Below are 23,372 nucleotides of genomic sequence, written 5' to 3' on the forward strand. Positions count from 1 at the left end.
TAAAATGCCGTAGATTGTGAATAATTGATGTGAAATATCCCTCCTTTTTTTTTTTTGTGCTAACACAGTATTTGGAGGACGCTGTCAAATCGGACTGCTGTGAGCTCTCCAGACATTCTAAAAATTTTCTTACTTGAAGAAAAACAAATGCAGTCTTGATTTTCATTGGTGAGATAAGTTTACTAGAAAAATACTGTGTTTTATTGATAATACAATAATACATCACATCATCGGCAACTGCCACTATCCTGCCACTTTTAAAATCACAAGTTCCCTCTAATAATATTATCATCATCCTAGTAGCACCTGCAATGTCCTGAATGCTGTGCCAGTAACTTGAAATAGTCCTCAGCTCCTTTTTCCCTAGCCTGGCTCTGATTTGCCCTTGCAAGAGTGAGCAAGAAGAGAGGGTTTCCACAGGGAGCCTCCCTTCCTCTTTGAGCAGCATGCACAGGGTAGATCATAACAGTAGTGCCTGCACCTTCTGAGAGAGCATATCACCTAAAAAGAAGTAGGAGGAATGCTGTCATGTGCCCCTTCTGCATTAACCCCTGGGCTAGGGTGGCCAGCTCTCCAGCAGAGCACCATCCTGATGTAGAGAACAAGACCTGTGCACACTGACCAGTCACAGAAAGTGATTGCGACTCCTGAGGCATGTTCTCTCCTGATGCTCCCTCAGGGACAGTGCAATACTGCCCTTTGCAGAAGGGTGTGCGCTGAGCTCATCATTTGCCAGTACTCAATTACTCTATGGAATGGAACTCTTTTTAAGAAGAATAATTTGTGCTCTCATCTTAGAATCTCAAAATATATTGCCGCAATTAAGCATCATAAGACTCCTTTGAGGAAAGTCGTTATTGTTACATCCATTATACATATGGATAAAGTGAGGTACAGAGAGGGTAAGTGACTTACCCGAAATCGTACAGTAAATCAGTGGCACAGATGAGCATAGAAACCAGGGGCCTGATTCAGCTCTCACTTACTGGTGCAACTCAATAGCATAAAATAAGATCAGAACAAACAAACCCTTTCCCCCAAGTCCTGATTTCCAGCCCTAAGAGTCACCATTTAGAAACAGGAGGTTGAGAAGTACTTAGTACTTATTGCTGTGAACTCATGAGGTTCAGTATTTGTGCTATAGGGAAACAAACCTCTGGAGTTAATGTTTTGCCCTTAACCATAACTTCATTTTTTCAGCTTTTCATCATAAAAATAGTGTTGCCAATAACATCACCTAGCTGACAACCAAGCGGGGAGCTTCCAAACGTCTTCCAGAACACTGACTCCTTGTTATAAATTCAAGATTGCTAATCGCAATGGTGCATATCACATCTGTACTAGGCTTCAGGACTGGAAAGAAGCAACCTCCCTACTGCTGGATGGAATTGGGAAAGATGTTTTCAGTCTGCACATGCATCAGCATTAGCCATTTCTTTGTCAACAAATCTCTTAAAACAGACTATTTCTATTATGTACAGATGTCCAAGAAATAATGGAATACTGTACTACAAGATTAAACACTTTAATGTCAGCATATGTGCTGCAGGACTCTGAACAATGGTGTCATTGTATATGTACCAAAAGGGAGGGCTAAGGGAAGATGGGTTTAATTATGTCTAGAGCAGCAGCAAATTCTTCCCAAATGGAGTTGAACTCCAGCAAGCAAGGATGCATAGACTGGAGACTGATATTAAAACAAAGTGTTTGTGCCCTTTCTCATATTCATCCATTAGGCTTGAAATGGCAAACCTAGTCTTACCTGTCTGATTTCATAAGAATGGTGTTGAACCACCTGACTTCCTAGAACTGCTGCAGCAACAGGAAGTGATGAGATTAGATGATACTGGAAACCACCACATCCTGTCATCCCACATGTTACCCAGGAGTTTTTTAACATTAACAACATTAGGATGGTAGAGGAAAGAAAATGCTGTAGGAGTTTGTACAGTTGAAGAATGCCTCTAGCTGGCATTTGAACTCAAGATCTTCAACTTATATATCAGTGTTTCTCAAACTGGGGTCACTGCTTGTGTAGGGAAAGCCCCTGGCAGGCTGGGCCGGTTTGTTTACCTGCCCTGTCCACAGGTCCGGCCGATCGCAGCTCCCACTGGCCATGGTTTGTTGCTCCAGGCCAATGGGGGCGGCTGGAAGTGGCGCAGGCCGAGGGATATACTGGTTGCCACTTCCAGCAGCTCCCATTGGCCTGCAGCGGCGAACCGTGGCCAGTGGAAGCCGCAATTGGCCGGACCCGTGGACAGGGCAGGTAAACAACCGGCCCGGCCCGCCAGGGGCTTTCCTTACACAAGCAGTGACCCAAGTTTGAGAATCACAGTTATATATGAAGCAACTCTGCTTCTGAGTGTATGCTAATTCATTAAATTGTTCCCCCTTTTACAACCAGGGAGACAGTAGGAATTACAAAAATATGGCACTGAAATTTCTGGAAGGCTTATGAAATCCTGAAATCAAGTCCCATGAAAATGAAGGTTACTAACTGGAATTCTTCAGGATGAGCTTCTGCACATTCACACTTGTGGAGTCAAGATGCCTGTGTCACAAGCTTCCAAAATTTTCAAAAGGGCAAGTGTTCTTTTCAACCACTCACTTTCAGCAGCTGGAAGGAACTAAGGGATAGCTGGGACCACTCCCCTTGCTATACTATTAGAAATCCAAGCATTGCAATGCGATCACAGTTCTCTGCAATGTGTTGATTGCCTGTCTGATGGAATGTCATTAAGTTGTGTTGCAGTTAGTAATAGCTAAGTTGGGACAAAGTCCAAAAGTTGCAAATGTATTTGATGATTAGATATTGTTCAAGCTAAAAAGCCTGACCTAGCAGTCTTTGCGAAGGTACTGCTCAAGTTTACTGCTGGGTTTACAGTATGCAAAGGAGAATGACATGTTTGAATGTACCATTTGCCACTTAAGGAAAGTGGTCATTCTCCACTACAGCGTATATCCTGTTATTAAGCTTCTAGCCACTAAAGTTTGCAACTATTAGATATTTTGCTACTGACAGATACTAAAACAAGTTATCTTGTCATAAACTCATGGAGACTTGGGATCACTACGCTTGAAAGACCGTTATGGCTTGGGGCCATCTCTCCCTTCTGTATTTTACTACTGGACCAACCGGAGAGAACACTGTTTTCAGACCTATGATTTTTTAATTTCTTTTTCATTCTTCTTGCTGAGCATGAAGAAATTTTTAAAAACTTTACTCACAAGGTAGTGGTTTTCAAGCTCATATACCTCTAATTATCTTTCCACTAGAACTAGATTATTTTTTTTCAAACAGCCTTCTGTTCCTGATTACTATGTGTATATTATTATATAGCATAAAGTTACTTAGTACAGCAAGCAAAAACATTTGCAAAACTAGTGTAGAAAGGAGGACTGGATTCTGGACTGGTACAGCTGGTTTAAGGTATTTTAGAAGTAAATGAAATCAAATGAGAATTTATAATCCTTCCTGAGGTCTGGATTCCATCAGACTAAACTCATTAGGCATTAAGGTGCAGGTGCAGCTAAATAAAGGATTGTTCTGCTTTCTTTAATACCATAGATTCACATCATGAGTTCAAAATAAAAGTCTTTTAAAAGCACACATATATATTTTGTATATCTATTGGCAAGCCTTAAAAGAGAGTTGATGGAACCTTCATATACCTCATTTCTGTCAATGGAATTTACCCATTTCTGCACTGATATTGACTAAGTACTGTATTGGAGAATGGTATGGAAATAGACTTCTCTATGTTGAAATGTTTAATTTCATTTTCATATATGTTTTCCTTTCATCTTCTGAACACCTGCCCAGATAAATAACGCAGATCTAATTCCTCCTTAAATGTTTTATTGTCATTGCAATTACAGCATACCCAACATTATACCAAATCTTGGGCCCAAGCCCACAGACCATCTGGGAGGAGCACAGAGGGCATCCAAGCACTGAGGATTTGCAGGATTGGGACTTTGGATGGCTTATGGTTATAAAAAAAAAAATCCAAGAATCAGTTTTCCAGGTTTTAAATCATACAGCCAGCTGGATTTCCTAGCTTGGATCCCAAATTCCTGTATTGTTGAGAATGTAGTTCCCGTGACATTACAAAATAAGCAGGAGAGATCAGATATGTGACTGATGCGAATCTCAGCCCTTGATTATAATCAATAGAATTTACAGCTTGGAATGTATACATTCTGAGTTATGCTGTGATACAGTAATAGATTAGACCTTTTTAGCCTCTCTCTGCAGCAACAAATATCTGCACCTTTCTAGGTCAAGCAGTCTCTGGAAGATTACAGATCCTTGCTGTGCCAGGGGATTGCAAACTATTCAGGGGAAAGGTATAGCTATCCTGGAGGTGAAAGCTCAATAAGAGTAAAGATCTTCTTTTGGACCAGTAAATACTGTGGAGTTCTACTGCATATTTCTGTGTGATTTCTTTGTTGGGATCAAATGTAGAATACTGGATATTGTCATGCATTATGCACAAAAGATCTTAAAAATGTTGTTTTGAGAGCAGAATTTCATCTTAGTTATTCCAGCCAGAGAGGTCAGCCTCTTTCACTACTGCAAGTAATGCTCAGTGACCCATTTCACATTTTAATTTGAGACCCCACTCTTCTTGTGTGCCACCAAGCCAATTCAGGTCAACTGAGCTGCTCCTGCTCACAGCTTTCTGGATCTGAAAGTATGGGAGCTGAAGGCAGCCTTTGGCTCAGAGTCAGCAGACCTACACTATTTAGTCTAAGACCCATGTATTCTTTCAGACTTCTGTTTGAGATGGTATCTGGGCATATTCATACAGCTTACTCCTTTGTGGGAGGGGAGGCTAAAATAAAGATTATTTTCAATGACAAAGAGAAATGAATTATGTGCTATTTTAATAATTTAGTATATGTGCTCAGGAATTTTGAGATGGGTGAATTAAGAATACAAAAATATGCATAAGTCTACTGGGGCATTGTGTATGGAATGATGGTGGTTTCCCATGCTGAGAGCCATTTGGGGGTTTTACTGCAGAAATATTTTTACACCATGTGTAGTTTAGAGCTCAGATTTTGTTGGCCTACCATCCATTACTAAGGTCATCTGGGAATAGGGAGAGACATAAACTGCTAGCAAATAACAAAATATAGGAGATAGAGGCTCTCACTAACATTGGACCAAAGTGGTCTGCTGGAGTCAATCCTTAACAAGTAGCAATTTTTTTCAGATACATTTTTTTGATTGCAGTACTTTTGTATTAGATTAGCTGTTTAGTACTCTAGTTTCCCGAAGTCAATTTTATATGAATGAATGAAATGAATGCAACATAATTCACACTCTATTGTGTTGCAATATTTGAAACAGTGCACAAATGAGGTCGTGGGATTTATGCACAAGGGGAGTTAAGGGTCCCTCATAGGACCAGAACACAAAGGATTCTCCTCGAGTTTGGTCTATTGCCAACATGTCACGTTCAAGTGCAGTACTACTTTGCCTTAAGACTTTAACTGCCAATTATAACTACAGAAAGGGGAAAAAAAATCACAAAAACTTTGGACACGCTGACTTAAATAATGCAGTCATTTAAACCACATCATTTATAGTGAAATGGATTTATCAGCAAAACAGGCTGCTGATACCTAAAAGATATTTGGGCCTGCTGGAGTATTTTTGATTCTGGATTCTTCATTCCTTGAGTTGGCCTTAATATGGCACAATCATTGACTGGTTTCTGTGGGTCATGTAGTCTAAAATTCCTGCAGTTTTTATTATAATGCATGCCAATGAGTTGAAAGAGTTATTGTAGTCAGTTACCAAAATCCCCTTCAGGATCTGACAGTATGTGTGATTAGCATCCCTGTCTCAGTGCTGGGCAGACTGTTCACCATGTAGGATAACATATTCCACTTGGCCCAAATATGGAAAAATCTTAATCTTCTAGTGACCCTGGCCTAGAATTAAATGGCTGTTTAGTCAAAAGCTTCTCTTTCCACTGTCAAGGATGGTGAGATCAATAGTTATTATTTTCAGCTATTCCTTACTGAAGCTTAATACAAGTATATTTATGTCATTAGGGGGTCTAGTGGTAAAGCAGTTAAAACACAAGTGGGCACGTTTATTGTTTCCTCTCGAAGGAAACAACCAACCACAGCAGCCCTGGCTTTTCCTGGTTTCAAATAAACATTTATTGCTTCATGTAGCTAACAGACTGTGAGGCTAAAGTTACATTTTTTCTTAAAACAACAACAAAACCCGTCCCTTCTCTTAACAATTGCTGAATTTTTAAGTCTATGTTCAGAAAGGGGAACTTAAACCCAGCAGAATGTTTATAGCACCACACAAGTCTCAGGAAAAGTGATGGACAGTATTCTTTAATAATCTCTAGAGAGTCCCCATAGGGTTATAATTATTGCATAGTAATAAATAAATAAATAAAAGTAGCAAGACCGAAATGTTCAGAGCCTTTTTAATGGTACCTGCAATTAGTTTTAAACTTCTTGAAAACCGTTTGTTTGTTTGTTTGTTAGCTTCCTGCATGCCAGCATAATGGGTACCGGTGATTAATTCTTGCTAGTTATGAATATTTGCCATTTGGGATTTTATAGATAATAGATATATGCTAAGAAAAAAATCACATATTAAAATAATCATTCAAATCCTAATAAGTTGTAAGAAACAGAATTCATTATTTATAACTTTTAGCTCTTGTATAGTGCTATTAAAATGATAGACCAGATCTTGCATCTCTACTTGGAAGCAAAGCTCCCATTGTCAACTGGAGTGTCAAGCATGAATTCTGCCCTAAGTAAAATAGATTTACCTCTTAACTTAAATTACTACTCACAAATATTGATGCTGTGTTATTTTACAAGTATTTTTGGTACTTATTCCAGGTCCTTTATTTATTTACTTCACTGCCATTGAGCTGTAGAGACCACAAATTGGTACAATGTTAGGATGTGCACAATCCCACTGACTCCAACAAGATGCAATAACTGGAGGCAGAATTTAGCCCAATAGCTGCTTTCATGGAGGTAAATCATACCCTCATTTACAACGCCATCAAACTTGATGAAGATGCTGCGCCAGATCCTCAGCTGTTGTCAATTGTTTTGACTCCATTGCCTTCAATGGAGCTGTTCCAGTTTAACTGAGGATCTTGGCCTGATTACATTGACAGGGTTGCATGGAGGTGTAATTCAGAGCAGAATCTGATTCACGGTTAAGACCAAGGCTAAAGAAAGGAAACTTTTTTCCTACTTGAAAGCAATCATGCATGGACAGACAACTTTTTTTAAAAAACAACTCCTGGAATGATAATTGGCTTGGTCTATGTGAAGTTGTTCCCTCATTAGGAACATAGTCAAATGAGGGTCATGCTAATTTTAAAAACAGAGGATGGCAGTGTATGGTTTTTAAGAGCTTCTCATGAAGATATAAGTAAAAGGCTTTTCTCTACTACAAAGCCTGCATAGTTTCCCAGGCCAGGTGGACCTGATACTGGCTGCATGCTGAAATATCTCATCCCCACCCTTCAGGCACTTTAACTGTAAGCCTTTCCAGACACACTGACTAAACACTTTCAAGATGAACCTAGAAGGGTGGTGGTGCTTGTTATTTTAGCCATAAGCTAAGTATGAGCTTGTTGATCTAATTGCAAAATGAGCTTTTACAAACTTTGAGGAATATTTGTATCATCTTTAAAAGGGCAGAATCAACAAAACTCAAAATTTGAACATTGAAAATTCACAGCTCTTCTATTTTCAAAACAAGGCAGAATTTTTACTCAGCATAAATTTAATTCAATGTGATAACAAAAGAATCTAACTTGGAAGCAGTTCCAAGAAGATAAAGATGGTAAAGAATAACATGTGACCTCAGAGATGCAACAGAAACTTAATACTCTATGGATAGAATTTTTCAAACAGTTTGGAAATAGTTGAAGGTAATTTATGAGAAGACTTGAGTGACAAAGCACATTACTTGAAGTGCCTTTCCTTCACTAGGCACTTTCTAAATTCTTTCTCTTTCATTTCTTTATTCTCAGGAGACTTTTAAATCCACTGAACCAAAACAACACTTTGTTTGTTGGTATAGTGAAACACTGGCACAGATGGTAGAACACTGCACCTGTTCCAATAAAATGGGAAAATTGTGAGATACAAAATCATAGCACTCATTAACAGAAGTGTGCTGAAACATGGACAGTTTGTACTTTTTGAATACCTTCCTGGAAAGAAAAAAAAACGTCTGTTTTTATCATGTTAAATTTAAAATAAAATAGATGCATTTAATCAAAATTTTAGCTCTTTTTTGTGTAAGAAACAACACATGTTGTTAAAGTAAATATGAGTACCTCTGACTTAATTTTTTTTTAAAAAATAAAGTAATTTTGTTTATGTACTGCTATATTTTAAACAAAAACCCTTTCTTATTATTTTTAATCAAAATGACAATATAAATATACAGCCAGATTCTGTCATCCTTATTCATGCTGAGCAGAACCTCACTGGCTAGTCTCAGAGAAATGAATGGGGCTACTCAAGGAGTAAGGTATTATTATTGCAAGTATAGGTGACAGAATCTGTATCATAACGATCAGATAAAAATGTCAGTTTTAAGCTGCCAATAAATAAATAAAAGCATGCTGGGAATAATTGCATCCACAAAATCACTCTTGATAGCTATCAGTGAAATTCACTATGTAAGGATTTTCTTTGGCGCACAAGTAATATGCTGTATAACATTTGACAGAAAGAAAAATTGGATCCTAAATGAGAAGGAACATTAACTGATAGCTAAACAAAATATAAATCACTTCAAACATTTCTCCAGATGATCAGTTGCTATTGTGCAACAACCCATACATCTCTCTCTCTCTCTCACACACACACACACACACACACACACTACAAAATATCATGAAAATTCCTAAGTATCATTTAATTTTGGCAGCTCTGCACTGTAAAGCCATTTATATAAAACTGTGGTTGGCAGCTCTCACTCTTCCATGGGAACAAATTAACATTGGCATTCCAAACACAGGAAAGTAAGGAAATTAGAAACACAGTTTATATTTGGCCAGCACTTTGAAATACTGTACCATGCTACTGATGTCAATTAATGAAAAGCAGAATTTTGCGGAGAGGGTCTGGTTTTGAGACATATTAACACACGTTAAATATGTTTGCACAGGAACTAGATTGTAAGCATCTTGGTTCCAAAACAATAAAGCAATTACACTAAAACTTGTAGTCTCAGAGTTGCCATTAATTCAATCCACTCAATCTGGATCTCTAACGGATTCTCACTGCACTCAACATGTAGCTGACACAAATGTTTAAAAGAATGAGAATGTTACTCGGGGGCCTAATTCTGTATTCTTCCTCACAGGCATTCTTGTAGAAGTTAACAGACCTGATTCCGATCTCAGTGCAAATCTGGAGTAACTCTACTTAAATTAATGGAGTTTCACTGATTTTTACACCAATGTAAATCAGATCAGCATCACAACCTGAATACAGTCCTGAAGCTCTATTCAGGAAAGTATGGGCTTCAAAAATAAGCACTTGAATTTTCATAAATATGTCAAGATACATATTTTTTGTGAAAGATATTGACAAAATCATAAAGTCTCTTGTTTTTACATTTATACAAAAAAAAATCTAGGTGGCAGATAAAATGATGGCATAACTCTATTGACTTCAATGGAGTTATGCCAACAGAGAATTTGGCTCTACAATCTTTACACCATATTGTTTATTTGTGCTGAGGTTCAGCTATTTTGATACCAGTAATCTTTCATCACTGAGGGTTCTCCATATGAAACATGTCTTGTATTAAAATATATCACATTTTTGTCAAACAAAATATTTGTTAAATTCTGCTTGTTACAAAGACAGAAATTCAATGGTAGTTCAACAACCTGGATTCAAATAATCATGATAAGCAGTGACTAATAGGATCTGGTTCATGTTTTGATTATTTGCAGTAAGGGAACTCTTTTCTCTAAACAACTAATTTCTAAGATTAGGAAAGAAACCCCAAAATAAAATACTGCGTGCTGATTATTTCTCTATAGGAACACTTGACCAGATTCAGAATTCAGTTATCCTGGTGTAAATCTGGAGTGAGTTTAATGCAGTTACTTTAGATTTACATTGGTGTAAATGAGTGTAAGGGAGCAGATCCAATGGAGCTATGCCAAGTTACATGGCTGAAGATCTAGCCAAAAATCTGCTCCTAGGCCCCAATCATATAAACATTTATGCTTGTCCTTAACTTTATCCATCTGAGTTGTCCTATTGAGTAGTCCCACTGACTTTAGATGTTTACAAGATCAGAACCTTAGTTCTGAAACTAACTTTTAAACATACAGGCCACTAATTTATTTTAAAAGGTGATTTTTTTTACAATTAATAACTTAAATGTGTTTTTAGCTAACTGAATATTTTGACTCTGACTTGGAAGAAGCTGACTGTATTTGGAAGGGAATTAAAAATACAATGTCTTCCTAGTGCTGTATATCATCAGATAACCTCTCTATCTGGCCACTATTAATATTTCCTTAACTTATTCAGTCGCTCAGATGACTTCATCCATCATCTCAGTGTTTCTCTGGTATTCATCGACTTAGAATAACTTAGATATGTAAAACTAAATGTGTTACATTTTAACCACATATTAGCAGTTTCTACATAAATATTAGTATTTCTTCACTTGGTCCAAGGGCAGAAACCATATTAGCACTACCAACATATTTGATTTAACTTAACTAAAAACAGAGGCTCTTACAATTTAATATATTGATTTTACCAGTGGGACTTAAATCTTTTATAATAAGTGTACACAGCTGCACCACTCACCCTCTGCCACTTTTAAACCTAATCCCCACATTCCTCCTGACAATAACATGACAGGATCCACGCATCCTTGTATTAGCCTTAACCCCAGTGACACTGCCAGAATGTATTAAACTAAAGCATAGCAATGTCCTATTTAAAAGAAGCCTGTCAACAGCCCTGACTAGGCTTTAATAGTTAATCTTTTTTTTTTAATTAATGTTTCCAACCCCTTGTGCAACCTTCCCCACCCACAAAAGTGTTCCAAACTGTACACAAGCTTATTTACAAAAAAAAACTTAAAGATTGATTTTCATGATGTATGCTAGCAGGCTATTAAACTTAGTCTAAAGAGAGCATGGTAGAGACAATTCTCACACAAGCAAAAGGGAGGGTGTTAAGAGAGGGGTAGCATATCCTAAAACAATGGTTAATAATACAGTATTTACCACTTCTATAAAGCAAGGCACTGTAGTCTTTACTTGGCGGGGAAAAAAAAACAAAAAAAAACCCTCTCACTGTGGAATCGCAAGATCTGGTCCTAAGGGCTTGTTTTCTTCAAATTACCTTACCCTACATTGTGGCTGTTTTAAACGACAGGTCCTGTTAAGGGCTTCAGCTTCCAGGGATAATATGCATGGGAGCAATGAAGACAGTATGCTGCTCTGGCCAAAGTTACATCCTTTGACAAGGAGCAGACAGAATGGACCAGCCCTCCAGTCCTATCCAGGCCTGCTTTCCAATGTAGCCATTGGAAGAGCAAGGATTGGGATTGTGACTGTGTCCTGCACAGAAGTACAAGGGAATGAGAAGCCTTCATGTTCCCTTTCCTACCCTGTTCACAGGGTCAGCTACAGTCTGTACCCTAAATAATGAGTCAGTCTGCACAACTCCTGTGTGAGGCAGGTAACTAACTCCTAGTCTCATTTCCCATTTTACTGATAAGGAAGCTAGAATGAAATTCAGTGTTTTCCTGTAGGACTGGTCTGTACATTCCAAGATACTGGATAGCTCCTCGCTACACAGACACAATATTTCATTATTTTTGTTGAGGTCATTTGCTACAATCTTTTCCCCATAAGGTAATTCCACACCACCTAAGCATTAGTGGATCCATACTGTCTGAAACTATCACAGGGCATATCTGTTCAGGCTTGAGAACTGTAACAGGACTAGAGGGCAGCGGTGGAGGGGAGGGGGGAATCTGATGGTTTGGCCTAATATATGGACCAAATCATCTGATCATGAGCAGACATTCAGGACCAAGATTTAATCTGCTTTGTTTCAAGTGGGAGATACGTGAAGATCAAAAGTTCAAATCCAGGTCAAATATCCTTGAAAATCTTTGATTTATATAAGCAGGAAAATGAGGTTTAAAAGAAGTGATTATGAAAGGGTTACTAAAAACACAGCTGTACACGTACTCTTATATCTAAGACTCTCTAAAGCAAAACCGTGTGACATCTATATTAACCTTTGGCTGTACACCAGTGAAGGCCTGTAGTGAGCTGGAATGCAAGGCAGCCCCTTCCAAATTTTAACACAAGCCAGGTTACAGCTGCAAATGCCTGCAGCCCGTGCTCACTTTATAAAGTATTCCCCAGACGAAATTTTTTAACTGTTATAGAATCTTTTTCTAATACCCTACAGTGTTAAAGCCTGTTATTAAAGGGCAAAGAGATGGTTCTCTATGCCAAACACTTGTCAACAAAAAGGATAGCCAGATGGTATGAAATAAAATGAAACTTAAGGGCTCTTTAGCTTCTTGATTTACATTAACAAAAGCTACTTTCACACACTTCTTCCAAGAATGACTAATTTTCTGGTTTTTTATCTCATTTTTTCAAGGATTAAACAATTTTGTCCATTTTATAATCAGCTGTGAGACAAATTAACTGATTGCACATCACTCATGCTGGGTCTTCAAAAAAAAATCAAGAACTATTTACCAAGTCAAGACTATTAACATAAAGACAATCCAATTATTTTTTAGAAAAAAAGCTCTCTGCAGCCTAGGAGATGTTTTCTCATTAGTTGCTGTTTATGAATTTTAAAATTAAGGTTGTGCAAGAGAACACTTTTTCTTTGAAATGAAATTCAGAGGAATACAATTTATAGTAATACCCTTATAAGCCTGGTCATTATTTATTTGAATTAGGTATTCAGACCTATGTGGCCTAATTCTGCTTTTGTTTACATCCAAGCCTATTTCTGACACAGCCTCATTCCTCATCCATCTCAGTACTGGTGTAACTGAGAACAGAAACTGGCCCATGAGTTAACTGGATCTAGTGCTAGATCTAGTTAATTAGCAAGCTATTACAATAATGCTACTTGTTCGATATAAACCTAGTTTGTTTCAAGCTACCCTTGAAATAAAGCACCTGTATTCTGATTCCTAACCACTAAGGTCAAATGTACACTCTTTGAGCAAATTCAGCCCTGATCTAACTCCACAGAAGTCAATTAATGTATCTCCTCTTTCATATCTTGTACTTTATTATCATATGTTAAGCCTTTTAAACTGGATGGATGGAGAAACATGTTCAAAGAGAGAAAGTATGTTAGTAGACGAACCTTCGGAAGTCACACAGATCTACAATAACATAGCTTGTTTACTGACGCTTAGATTTAGTAATGACTTCTCTACTTACTCTCACTTCCCTCATTACTAAGATGCACATTTTATTATGCTATGACATTTCCTCATTGTGCTGGCTTTAAAATGTAATAAAAACCTACCTGTGAAATACAATGCCCACAGAGTATCTCTTACAAAACTAGGACACAGTTTAATACAGACTGTATTTAGCAATTCAGCTCTGATTTAAATGGAATCATTGTAGAAAGCTTTAAAAAAAAACAGTCTACAATAGATCTAATTTTCATGGTATGTCATAGAAAACTGTTCACACTAAAGCAGGTGTTGTGTTTGACTATAAATGTGAGTTAGGAGCTAATCTGATTCATTAAGAAGTCCATAAACAAGCCAGGCTTTGTCCGATACAGATGAAAGAACGATGACTATAATGGGATGAAAGGTGTGCACAGTGATGAAGAAAGCTACTGCAGATCTATGTCCTTTTTAAACTTGTCCTGGCATGCACTATTGACAGGGGAACAAAACAGTACAGATAAACCTCCCAAAAGTGCCTTGTTGGTAATAATTCCACCTGTCTATATAAAACCATTGACTATTACCTACCTTCTGACTAATGACTGGCCATCCTGACAGCAATTAAATAAAACTATAATGGATCATTTTGCTTGAAGAATATTTTTATGCTTTCTAAACTAACTACAAAAGCCACAAGTTGTGATGGAGTGCATAATAATCTTAATGTTACATTGTAACTTCTGTTTACATATATGCAATCGCTCTGTGTTCTGTGATACTCTTGTAGAACAGGAGCTCTCCAAAAATTGTTCCATATTGTATATTATGTTGACTAATTTCACTATAATCACACTTTGGTCTAAAATGTTTGTGTGCAATATAATTTACTTTAGGGCCTGAACCTTAATGTTTTATACAAAACTGTCATGGACTTCAAAGATGACCTTTCCTTACATAATGAGTATGAGACTGGGTTCCTAGAGCTGTACTTATGAAAGCTACATTGGAACTAACTTTGCTTTTTATAATGGAGATAAATGTTTCTTTATCTGGAGTTGACTCATTATTTATTCCTTTCACAAAATCCTCTTACAATATAAAAAGAAAAGTGTGAATTTTAGCTTCATTATTTCAACATCTTTTGTTTTCAGTTAGAGCTTATTGAGTGTCCTTGCATTCTCAGCCTTAGGCTGTACTTTATACTTAAAACTAAGGTACCAGCAAGCACAGTGTTAACATGATCTCTTATCTTTAAAGTCTAATATTTGACCACCAACTGTAATTTTGGATGTTCAAATATTTGATTTTAAAATGTATTATTGATGATTGGTTTAAATATCTAAAAGAGATCAGACAAGCATTATAATTCTAAATGGAACCTATTATCACTTTCAGAAAAGTGTAGACTCTGGCCAAATGTAGCTCATAAAGCCCTCCTATGAGACTCATGGTGTTTAATATGACTGTGTGACTCATGGAAACTGGAAGTCCAGCATACAATACTCCATCTCCAGGTATCACCAAGATTGCAATGGACTGGTAACAGTATATAATCATAACTATTCAACTGTGTGGCATAGACTTTATACTGCTACTAGTGATTCTCTGTTAGGGCAAGTGCCAGAAGAAGGATTATGGTTCAATTTCTGTTGCCACCAGCAAGTTCTAGGCGGCCATGATGTGAAACATAGTGACAACTGTTAAGTCCTAGACAATGATAGATTTTTTTATAGTATTAAAGATAAGGGTGCTTGCAATCTGTACCAGTTTATTATTTTTATGCATCAGGTATCCCTCTTGCATCTCATTACAGCAAAGTTTGAGTTGATCTGTTCAGATTTGGTCTTGAAATTGTAGGCACCCAATCTGTACATTCGGTGGTTTCAGAGCCACACGTGATGAGTGCTAAAATTGGACACAGCAAACTCCGACCTATAATTATATATTTAAAATAGAATGCTGGCCATGACAGCCTTTTACTCAAATCCAGACCAGTTAGTCCAAAAGGCCATGCAATCTACAGCAGACAAACAGAACTCAGCTTGGACCATGGCATCCAATTAGAGGCCTAGTGAGCTGTATTCAAAGGTGACAACTTTCACGACATTTGCATAAACCCATCCACAGACATGGGCTTGTGAAAGAAGGCAAATTAGCTGCCTAAAACTGCAGTCAGTAGAAAGAGCTGCAGGAGTAAATAAGGATTTACCACTGAATCCCTCTCAGCCAATGAACAAAACAGACTCTGAGCAGCTTGGCCCTTTCCGGTTATTTAATGCTGTCTGCCCCGCTCCACCGGACTCCGTGCATTTACAGCCGCTCTAGTGCCATTGTGATCATTTACATGACTCCAAGCCTAGGGCTGTGAACTACGCGGCAGCTCATGGTCTTGTGCTGGTTTCACGTCTTCCTTGGAGGTTCAATATGCAGGCCAGAGCCGCTCTGACTCTTGTAAAGACCCGCACCGGAGAACCCCACCTCGGGAACAGGGAAAATACCCAGTGGCAGGGGTAGGAGGAGGAAGAATTCGGCATGTGGGTGAGAGCTGATTCATCACAATACATGAGCTTGTAAAAATCCTAATGATGTGAAATAGGGACTGAGCCCTGGCCAGCTGAATTTCAATATTACTGCTATTTACATAGCACATGAAAAAGTAGTTTTTCCTCGGGCTACTTATTTTCCCTGCCCTGCCATCGGAGCCACCTGCCACCAGGGCCACCTGTACCCACCATTAGAGACACTTGGCCCTATCAGAGACACTTGTGCCATCAGATTCTTGTCCTCCCTTTGCCCACAAGAGAGATCTGCCCCATCTCGCCCCCAGGCACTAATCCCAATCTCAGGCACTCCCTCCCCCGCAAAGAAAAAGTCTCATCCCAGAGGTCCCGGGACTGGCGTTAGAGACTCACCCAGATTCACGAAGCTCATAACCATGTCTGCCTCAGTGAGGAAGTTGCTGTCCTGTAGGCTGGCCAGGGGTGGCCCCTGGGTGCTGAAGATAGGTTTGTAAGGGTAGGAGAATCCCTCTCCCTCTTCCCCTGCTGCTCCTGCCGCCTCCTCCTCCACCGACATGGCATTGTAGAGATCCAGCATGAACATGGGGGCAGAGTTCTGCTTGCCGTGTAGATGGGGCCGGGGCCGGTGGGGCAAACCCAGGATGGAGAGGATCTCCCGCTGAATCTCCCGGCGCTCCTGGCTCCGCAGCCTCCTGTGGATGAAACTGGAGTGCACCTCATTGTCCAAGGTGAAATCAGCCAGGATGCAGCGCAGCCACAAGAAGGGAGCAGCAGCCCACAGGACCAGCAGCCAGGAGGCAGGCTGCCTGAGCCACACCACATGCATCTCTCTCCTCTCCTCCTTCACGCAGCTCCCTGTGGAGGGGAGATAAAGAGATCCAGTGGGCTGGGGAGCAGGAATAAATACTTTACCATTAAAGACAGCTGGTGCCTGCCCCTCAAAGTTCTGATCACTTGGGTAGAGAGGGGAGATCCAGCTTCAGTGCACTCATGATAAAAGTCTGGCTCTGGGGGAGGTTGTGTAGTTTGTAAAATCCATATGATAGGAAAGAGATAAATGGAAAAGATAATCCTGACTGTTACTTTCCACCCTCTTCCTTTGGGGTTTGATCTCTTTCTCTCTTTCTCTTCACTTCTCACAAGCTAAGTCTAAGTACGTTTGAAATGCTTCTTTGCAGACAGCACTGGCAGCAGGAGGTTGTATCTTGTGGGAGGAGCAGGCAGCAAAACTCAACACTCTCTCTCTCTCTCTCTTCCTCTCTCCCTCCCTCTCTCTCCAAACTGCTTAGAAAAGAAAATCCATGTTAGTGCCTAGAGCAGAAACATCTGATCAGGTTGCTTTTCAGGATGTTTATGGAAGCTGCTGGATTGGAAGAAAGGGTGAGCCATTTCTAAGTAGTTAAATTAATGTAAACTTCATTAAAGAGAAAGCACCCAAGGGGAAAGGGGTGGTTTATGTACGGGGGGGGGGGGCAATCCTTTGAGAGAATTTGTATATATATAACACTGGCCAGAAGGGGGAAAACAATAAATGCATATATTTAAAATGTAATGATATAAATATAATATGCAGAGATACCAGGGTCACTTTTTCCACAGGCAGGTGGGGAGCAGGGGGAGTTACTAAGGAAGTGTCAAAGAAGACTAGAGGACTATGGGATGATAGAGAAACTTTAAAATACTAACAATTAATAACATTTAAATGATTTTGAACCATCAGCCTCTGCACATTGCTAGTTTGTCACTATATTATCTTACTACTCTCCCGTCACCTCTTCCCATTCTATTGTCTGTGACACTCACTTGTTGAATCTTGGCTTGAACTGGATTATCAAGTGTTAAAAGCAGGGAGTCGCAACTGTCTTTTACTACCTGTCTCTACAACCTCTAGCACAGGGGTCGGCAACCTTTCAGAAGTGCTGTGCCGAGTCTTCATTTATTCACTCTAATTTAAGGTTTCGTGTGCCAGTAATACATTTTAACGTTTTTAGAAGGTCTCTTTCTATAAGTCTATAATATATAACTAAACTATTGTTGTGTGTAAAGTAAATAAGGTTTTTAAAATATTCAAGAAGCCTCATTTAAAATTAAATTAAAATGCAGAGTCCCCTGGACCGGTGGCCAGGACCTGGGCAGTGTGAGTGCCACTGAAAATCAGCTCGCGTGCTGCCTTCGGCAGGGGAGGCTCTAGACATTTCGCTGCCCCAAGCACGGTGGCATGCCGTGGAGAGTGCTCTGCTGGTCACCGATCCCGCGGCTCCTGTGGACCTCCCGCAGGCGGGAGGTCCACCAGAGCTGCGGGACCAGCGGACCCTTCGCAGGCATGCCGCTGAAGGCTGCCTGCCTGCAGCCCTCCTGGCGACCGGCAGAGCGCCCCCCCAGCATGGCGTCCCAAGCACGTGCTTAGCATGCTGGGGCCTGGAGCCGCCCCTGGCCTTCGGCACGTGTGCTGTAGGTTGCCTACCCCTGCAAGTCTAGCACACTGAGGCCCATGATTGGGCCCTTTGGGATCTACTGTGATATAAAAAAAATTAATAAGAGTTAGTCACCAACTTTAACTACTGCTTCTCAACAGTTACTTGAAAAGAGAGGAGTGAAAATAATTCACAATATATGCTGACTTTCAAATTCAGTCTTGGGAAGGAAGGAGGAATGAAGAAAGTGGGTCAGTCACACTAATTTTGACAGCATATGATTTTGATGTTTCCTGATGATTCTACCATACTCAAAAGTCTCAATACTTGATCCTGAATACCTTCTTCACCTACAAACACTTATACAGTTCCGTGTATTTAAAGCATCATATAAGCAGTAACTAGCTATTTATCATAAGAGGCCTATGAAAACGGGATAGCCTGAATAAAAGAGGAAACTTAAGGCATACAATTGAAGTAAATTACCCTAAGGCCACCTAGTGAGTAAGTGATAGAGCCAGAATTAAGATTCCTAACTCCCAGCCCTGTGCTCATTCCTCTGGACCATATTCCTTCTCAAAGCTCCTAAATCAATGAGAGTTTTGGGTCCTCAATGGAGGCAACAAGAATGAGTTCTCAAAATCTTTTATTCTACCTGAGACGCACTACCAACCAGCTGTCAAGCAGTGGGAAGGCGTGGGTAATTTACATACAGCTTGTCTCTTGCTTCTGATCTTCCAGAGTCCTTCACTTTGGCTTAGCTCTGTGATTTCAACTACCTGCAATACTACACACAACCTTATTTTATGTAACAACTTTTATACAAATCTTGGGCTTGATCTCAAGAAGTGCTGAGTACCTACAACAGCTCTGAGAATCAGGCCCTTTCTGTGTAAAAATGCTTGCCAAGTGTATAACTTAAATAGATTTGACAAAATGTTGTGGGTTTTTTTCACTTTGTTTCCTTTGTGCATTTGACAGCACCATGTCACTTCCACTGTTTTTCTTATATAGCCAGTTCGTTCCCATCTGTTTGTGAGCGGATCTTTCACTCAGCAACAGAGGGAAGAAAAACATCTTAAAAATAGGAAAACATGATAGTCAAGCCATCAAAATTGTCAAAGGAGACTCAAGAATGGGTAGAATCTGAAACTACTTGTAGCTCACTTTTTGAAACTGACTAGTTTTCAAGTTGACGGTGTCCCTTTAACTTTTCCTTTTGGGGGAAGGAAAGAAAAGTAGTTGTATATTGGGAGTTGGAAGGTGTTTTGCCAGGAAACTGGTTGCTAAGACTTAGTTTATCATTTTTATGGGAGAAGAATTTTAAGACTTGGTGAGCTTTTAGGGTTGCCTAAGAGGTCATTTATTTCTCTTTGTTTTCCCTATATATTCAGCTGTTTTGGTTGCCTATTTTTGACTCTAAGCAAGTGTATCAGTTTAATATTGGATATGTCCTTTCTTGAGGGGTGAGGAACATTGGGGGTATATGCTACACTTGCATGGGAACAACTCAGATGATTTAATGAGTTCATTAATTAAATTATATAATTGTAGTGCTTTCTTCTATGATCCTATTTTTCATTTCCTGTCTAAATTGCAAAGCAAAGTACATCGTGTAGGAGAGATTAAGAATAAAATAGAGAGATGACGTTGTGGACAAGCAATTGGGCTTTTATGAAAGGGGATTATTGTAAGAATCAGTGAACCAAACTCTTTCTTTCATTAACCGCTGGGGGTAATGCCTCCACACTCTACCCTCTCTCCTACAACCCTCCCAAAATGTCTGGTTTGTGGTTGTAAACTAATAAATACAATACAGTACAATAGATGCATGACAGATATATATAATAGTCCACATGCCACTGTTTCTTTACCTCCAACACATTATGCCAGGGGGATTCTTTATTAGTGTGGGTTAAGAAAGGGAATCTATTAGAGAATTCTTCTCACATCACATGTCTAATCTCTCATTGACATCAGCGGGGTTATGGGTTGTAAACAAGAGCAGAATTTGTCCCAGTATGTCCAATAAAGGATAATTCTGTATAGACTGAAATGGGCTCAAACTTCAATATTAGGATCCAGTTTTGGGTTTCAAACACTCACCAATCTATATAGATTATAGTCTGTACCATCCTTATTATGGATTCCATCTTTTTTCCCCCATCATACATTGCATACTGTTTAAACTCATTTCATCTGCTCCCTGCAAGCTACCTTCCAAGCTCTGCAGGCATATTGCTGGAAATATTGGCAGCCCATATCATCATCCTCTTTCTCCTCCTTCTTCCCAAGTCAATTAAGAAACCAGTTTTTCCTCTTACAGCTCTCTTCTCCCTCTCTCCTCCTCCTCCTTGTTAGAGAGGGAGAGCTGAATGCTCATGATGAAGCAATACCTGCATGTTGGCAGTTGTTGTTTCAGATCATTTCTTTAGATAAAAAAATTCCAACCCATTGCCTCTTTCTTGAGGGTTATATATGTTACCAGATTAGCTACTTTTTGGTCTCATCATGAATTGCATGTTTTTATCTGTTTTGTGTATTAGCTACTGCTCTTTTTGTTTGTGCAGGCAACTGCACACTCTTGATGAGTGGAAGAGACAACTTTAGAAATAAAGGGCCCTACTTTAAAAAAAATTAAGCACCCAAAATTCACATGCAATTGTATGTGCCTAGTTTGCATGCATTGTTGCCATGATCATAAATGCAAATAGGGCAAATACCTGCAAATGGTTCATTCTGGTCATTTTTGTGCAAAGTTTCCCTAAATAACTGTACATTCAGATTAAGCAAACATTTTCACACCTAACTTATTTAAAGATCAGGCCCAAATTGTATTATTTTCTTTCCTCCTATTTTTCTAAATCAAGTTCAAGGTCCACATCCTTACAGCTAGATACCCTCCTCCTAATCATTTCTATTTCCTACCCATTTCCCCATTCTGAAAGCTTTGCACCTTCCCACCCAGGGCCGGTGCAAGGATGTTTTGCACCCTAGGTAAAACTTCCACCTTGCACCTTCCCCCTTCCCCGAGTCCCCACCCTGAGGCGCACCCCGCCGCGGCTCCTCCCCCCCACCGCCCTGCGGCGCCTCCCCCACAGCAACTCCCCTCCTCTGCCCTGAGGCGCCTCCCCCACAGCAACTCCCCCCCTCCGCCCTGAGGCACCCTCCCCATGGCAGTTCCTCACCCCTCACCCTCCGCCCTGAGGAACCTCCCCCGCCCCAGCTCACCCCTGCTCCGCCTCCATCCCAAACACGCCATCACTGCTTCACTTCTCCCGCCTCCCAGGCTTGCGGCACCTAAGCTGATTGGCGCCGCAAGCCTGGGAGGCGGGAGAAGTGAAGCAGCCATGGTGTGCTCGGGGAGGAGGTGGAGCAGGGGCGAGCTGGGGCAGGGAGTTCCCCTGCCTGCCACCCCCCTCCTTACTTGCTGCAGGCAACCCTCCCCACGCTCCCCTGCCCCAGCTCCCTCTGCCTAAATGCCAGCGGCGATGGGTGGCTGAAGATCCGGCTGCCATGGTCGCTGCCGAAGAAAATGCCACCCCCCAAATCCTAGTGTTGTAGGCGACTGCCTAGGTCACCTAAATGGTTGCACCAGCCCTGTTCCCACCTCTTATTCCTGGAACAAATTCCTCTTCCTAAACACTGAGCATCTTTTCTTTCTTCCTCCAAATGCTTCTACTAAAATAAATGTCTTTTGGGAGGGCGGACAGTATCATCAGGATCCTCTGTACATCCTCTGTTTCCCTTTCCTGGTCCCTCCATACATGTGATTCAGATTCTAACAATAAAAAAAACAGTATTGTTTTTATAAGATTACGTAAACAGCTTGAATATTGCATTACACCACATTGGATTATACTTATCAAAGTTTCTATTCATTCCCCTTAACACCATTATCGCAAATGTATTCCTCAACATGAAAGTAATCACGTTATGGATAAGCCACGCGTTAGCATTGTTCCAAGAATTTGAACTAATCTGGTTCTGGACTGTGCTAATCACGTTATACTAATTAAGCCATAGCTCTTGTTGCCCTGAGCTCTACTCACCAGAGAAGATACAGTGATCAAAGTGGTGCACACAGGTTTGTAGGGCACTGTTACTCCTGTGGGAAAACCTTGTAATTATTTTTAAAAAGAAATAATTTTGGAACAGTAGGGACCTTTGAATTCTAAAAATCAAATGGTATCATGGGACTGAATCTTGAGAAGTGTCGAATGCTTGAATAAGACAACTAAAATTTAGCCCTAAATTTATAAAGTTGGTCTAGATCTCCATAGACTTCCCTGGAGTTACTGTTGATTTACACCAGACACTAGATGTAGACCATTTTAGGATCAAGCCCACATAGTAAAATATATATTGTGGTTCTTATAAGCTAACCTCAATAATATATTTTTAAACAGAATTTACCATACAACCACTTTGAGGTCCAGATTTTCCAAAGAAGCGTCTACAATTTATTCTCTAATTTTGCACTCTCCAATTATTTCATGAACACTGTTCTGGAAGTAATTTTTTGGCATAATGCAGGAAATTGTCCTTATGGGCAAAAATGTGCTCTGTGCATCTAAAACCTTAGGTTCACACTTGTGAAAAAAATATGTAGGCAATAGTGTTATATGCCGTATTGTAGGTGAAGTCTTTTAGTCTGTGTTGTGCTCCCTTTGACAATTTGACTCTGGCTCTGAAAGTCTCTTGCTTTATCATGCATTTTTATAGTAAACTGCAATCATTTCATCCTAACTCTTCATCATCAGGCTGTCAAGATTCCTGTTTGATTGTTAATTACTCTTTTTAGTTATATTGAAGTCATTTTATATTTTTTGAAAAAATTCTTTTTAGTCATTTACACTTTGTAATTATTGCAAATGTAGTAATTATCATATTTTTACAGTCAGTTATTTTCAGGTTTCCTTTGAAATCTGACCTTTGTTCTCAGGAGTTTACAGCAATGACTGGCTTTAACATGCAACATACAAC

General features: G+C 39.7%; 2 protein-coding genes across 7 annotated transcripts in view; one reads left to right on the forward strand and one right to left on the reverse strand.

Annotated features, from left to right (window-relative positions):
- The window catches only part of BMP7 (bone morphogenetic protein 7), a 383,690-nt gene extending 366,524 nt beyond the window's left edge, over positions 1 to 17,166 (reverse strand). For all 4 annotated transcript variants that reach the window (XR_007768546.1, XM_050918212.1, XM_050918211.1 and 1 more), the window contains exon 1: positions 16,366 to 17,166. Coding sequence is in view for 3 of the 4 variants with exons in the window: in XM_050918212.1 (XP_050774169.1) it covers positions 16,366 to 16,798 (433 nt within the window). In the remaining variant the exon portion in view is untranslated. The remainder of the gene's footprint in view (positions 1 to 16,365) is intronic.
- Positions 17,167 to 17,264: 98 nt separating this feature from the next.
- The window catches only part of SPO11 (SPO11 initiator of meiotic double stranded breaks), a 54,914-nt gene continuing 48,806 nt past the window's right edge, over positions 17,265 to 23,372 (forward strand). For 2 of the 3 annotated variants that reach the window (XM_050918224.1, XM_050918226.1), the window contains exon 1: positions 17,265 to 17,352. Coding sequence is in view for 1 of the 3 variants with exons in the window: in XM_050918223.1 (XP_050774180.1) it covers positions 17,274 to 17,352 (79 nt within the window). In the remaining 2 variants the exon portion in view is untranslated. The remainder of the gene's footprint in view (positions 17,353 to 23,372) is intronic. The other variant, XM_050918223.1, reaches the window with a different exon arrangement.

This window comes from Gopherus flavomarginatus, chromosome 11 (assembly GCF_025201925.1).
Source record: "Gopherus flavomarginatus isolate rGopFla2 chromosome 11, rGopFla2.mat.asm, whole genome shotgun sequence".
Classification (NCBI taxonomy): domain Eukaryota; kingdom Metazoa; phylum Chordata; order Testudines; family Testudinidae; genus Gopherus; species Gopherus flavomarginatus.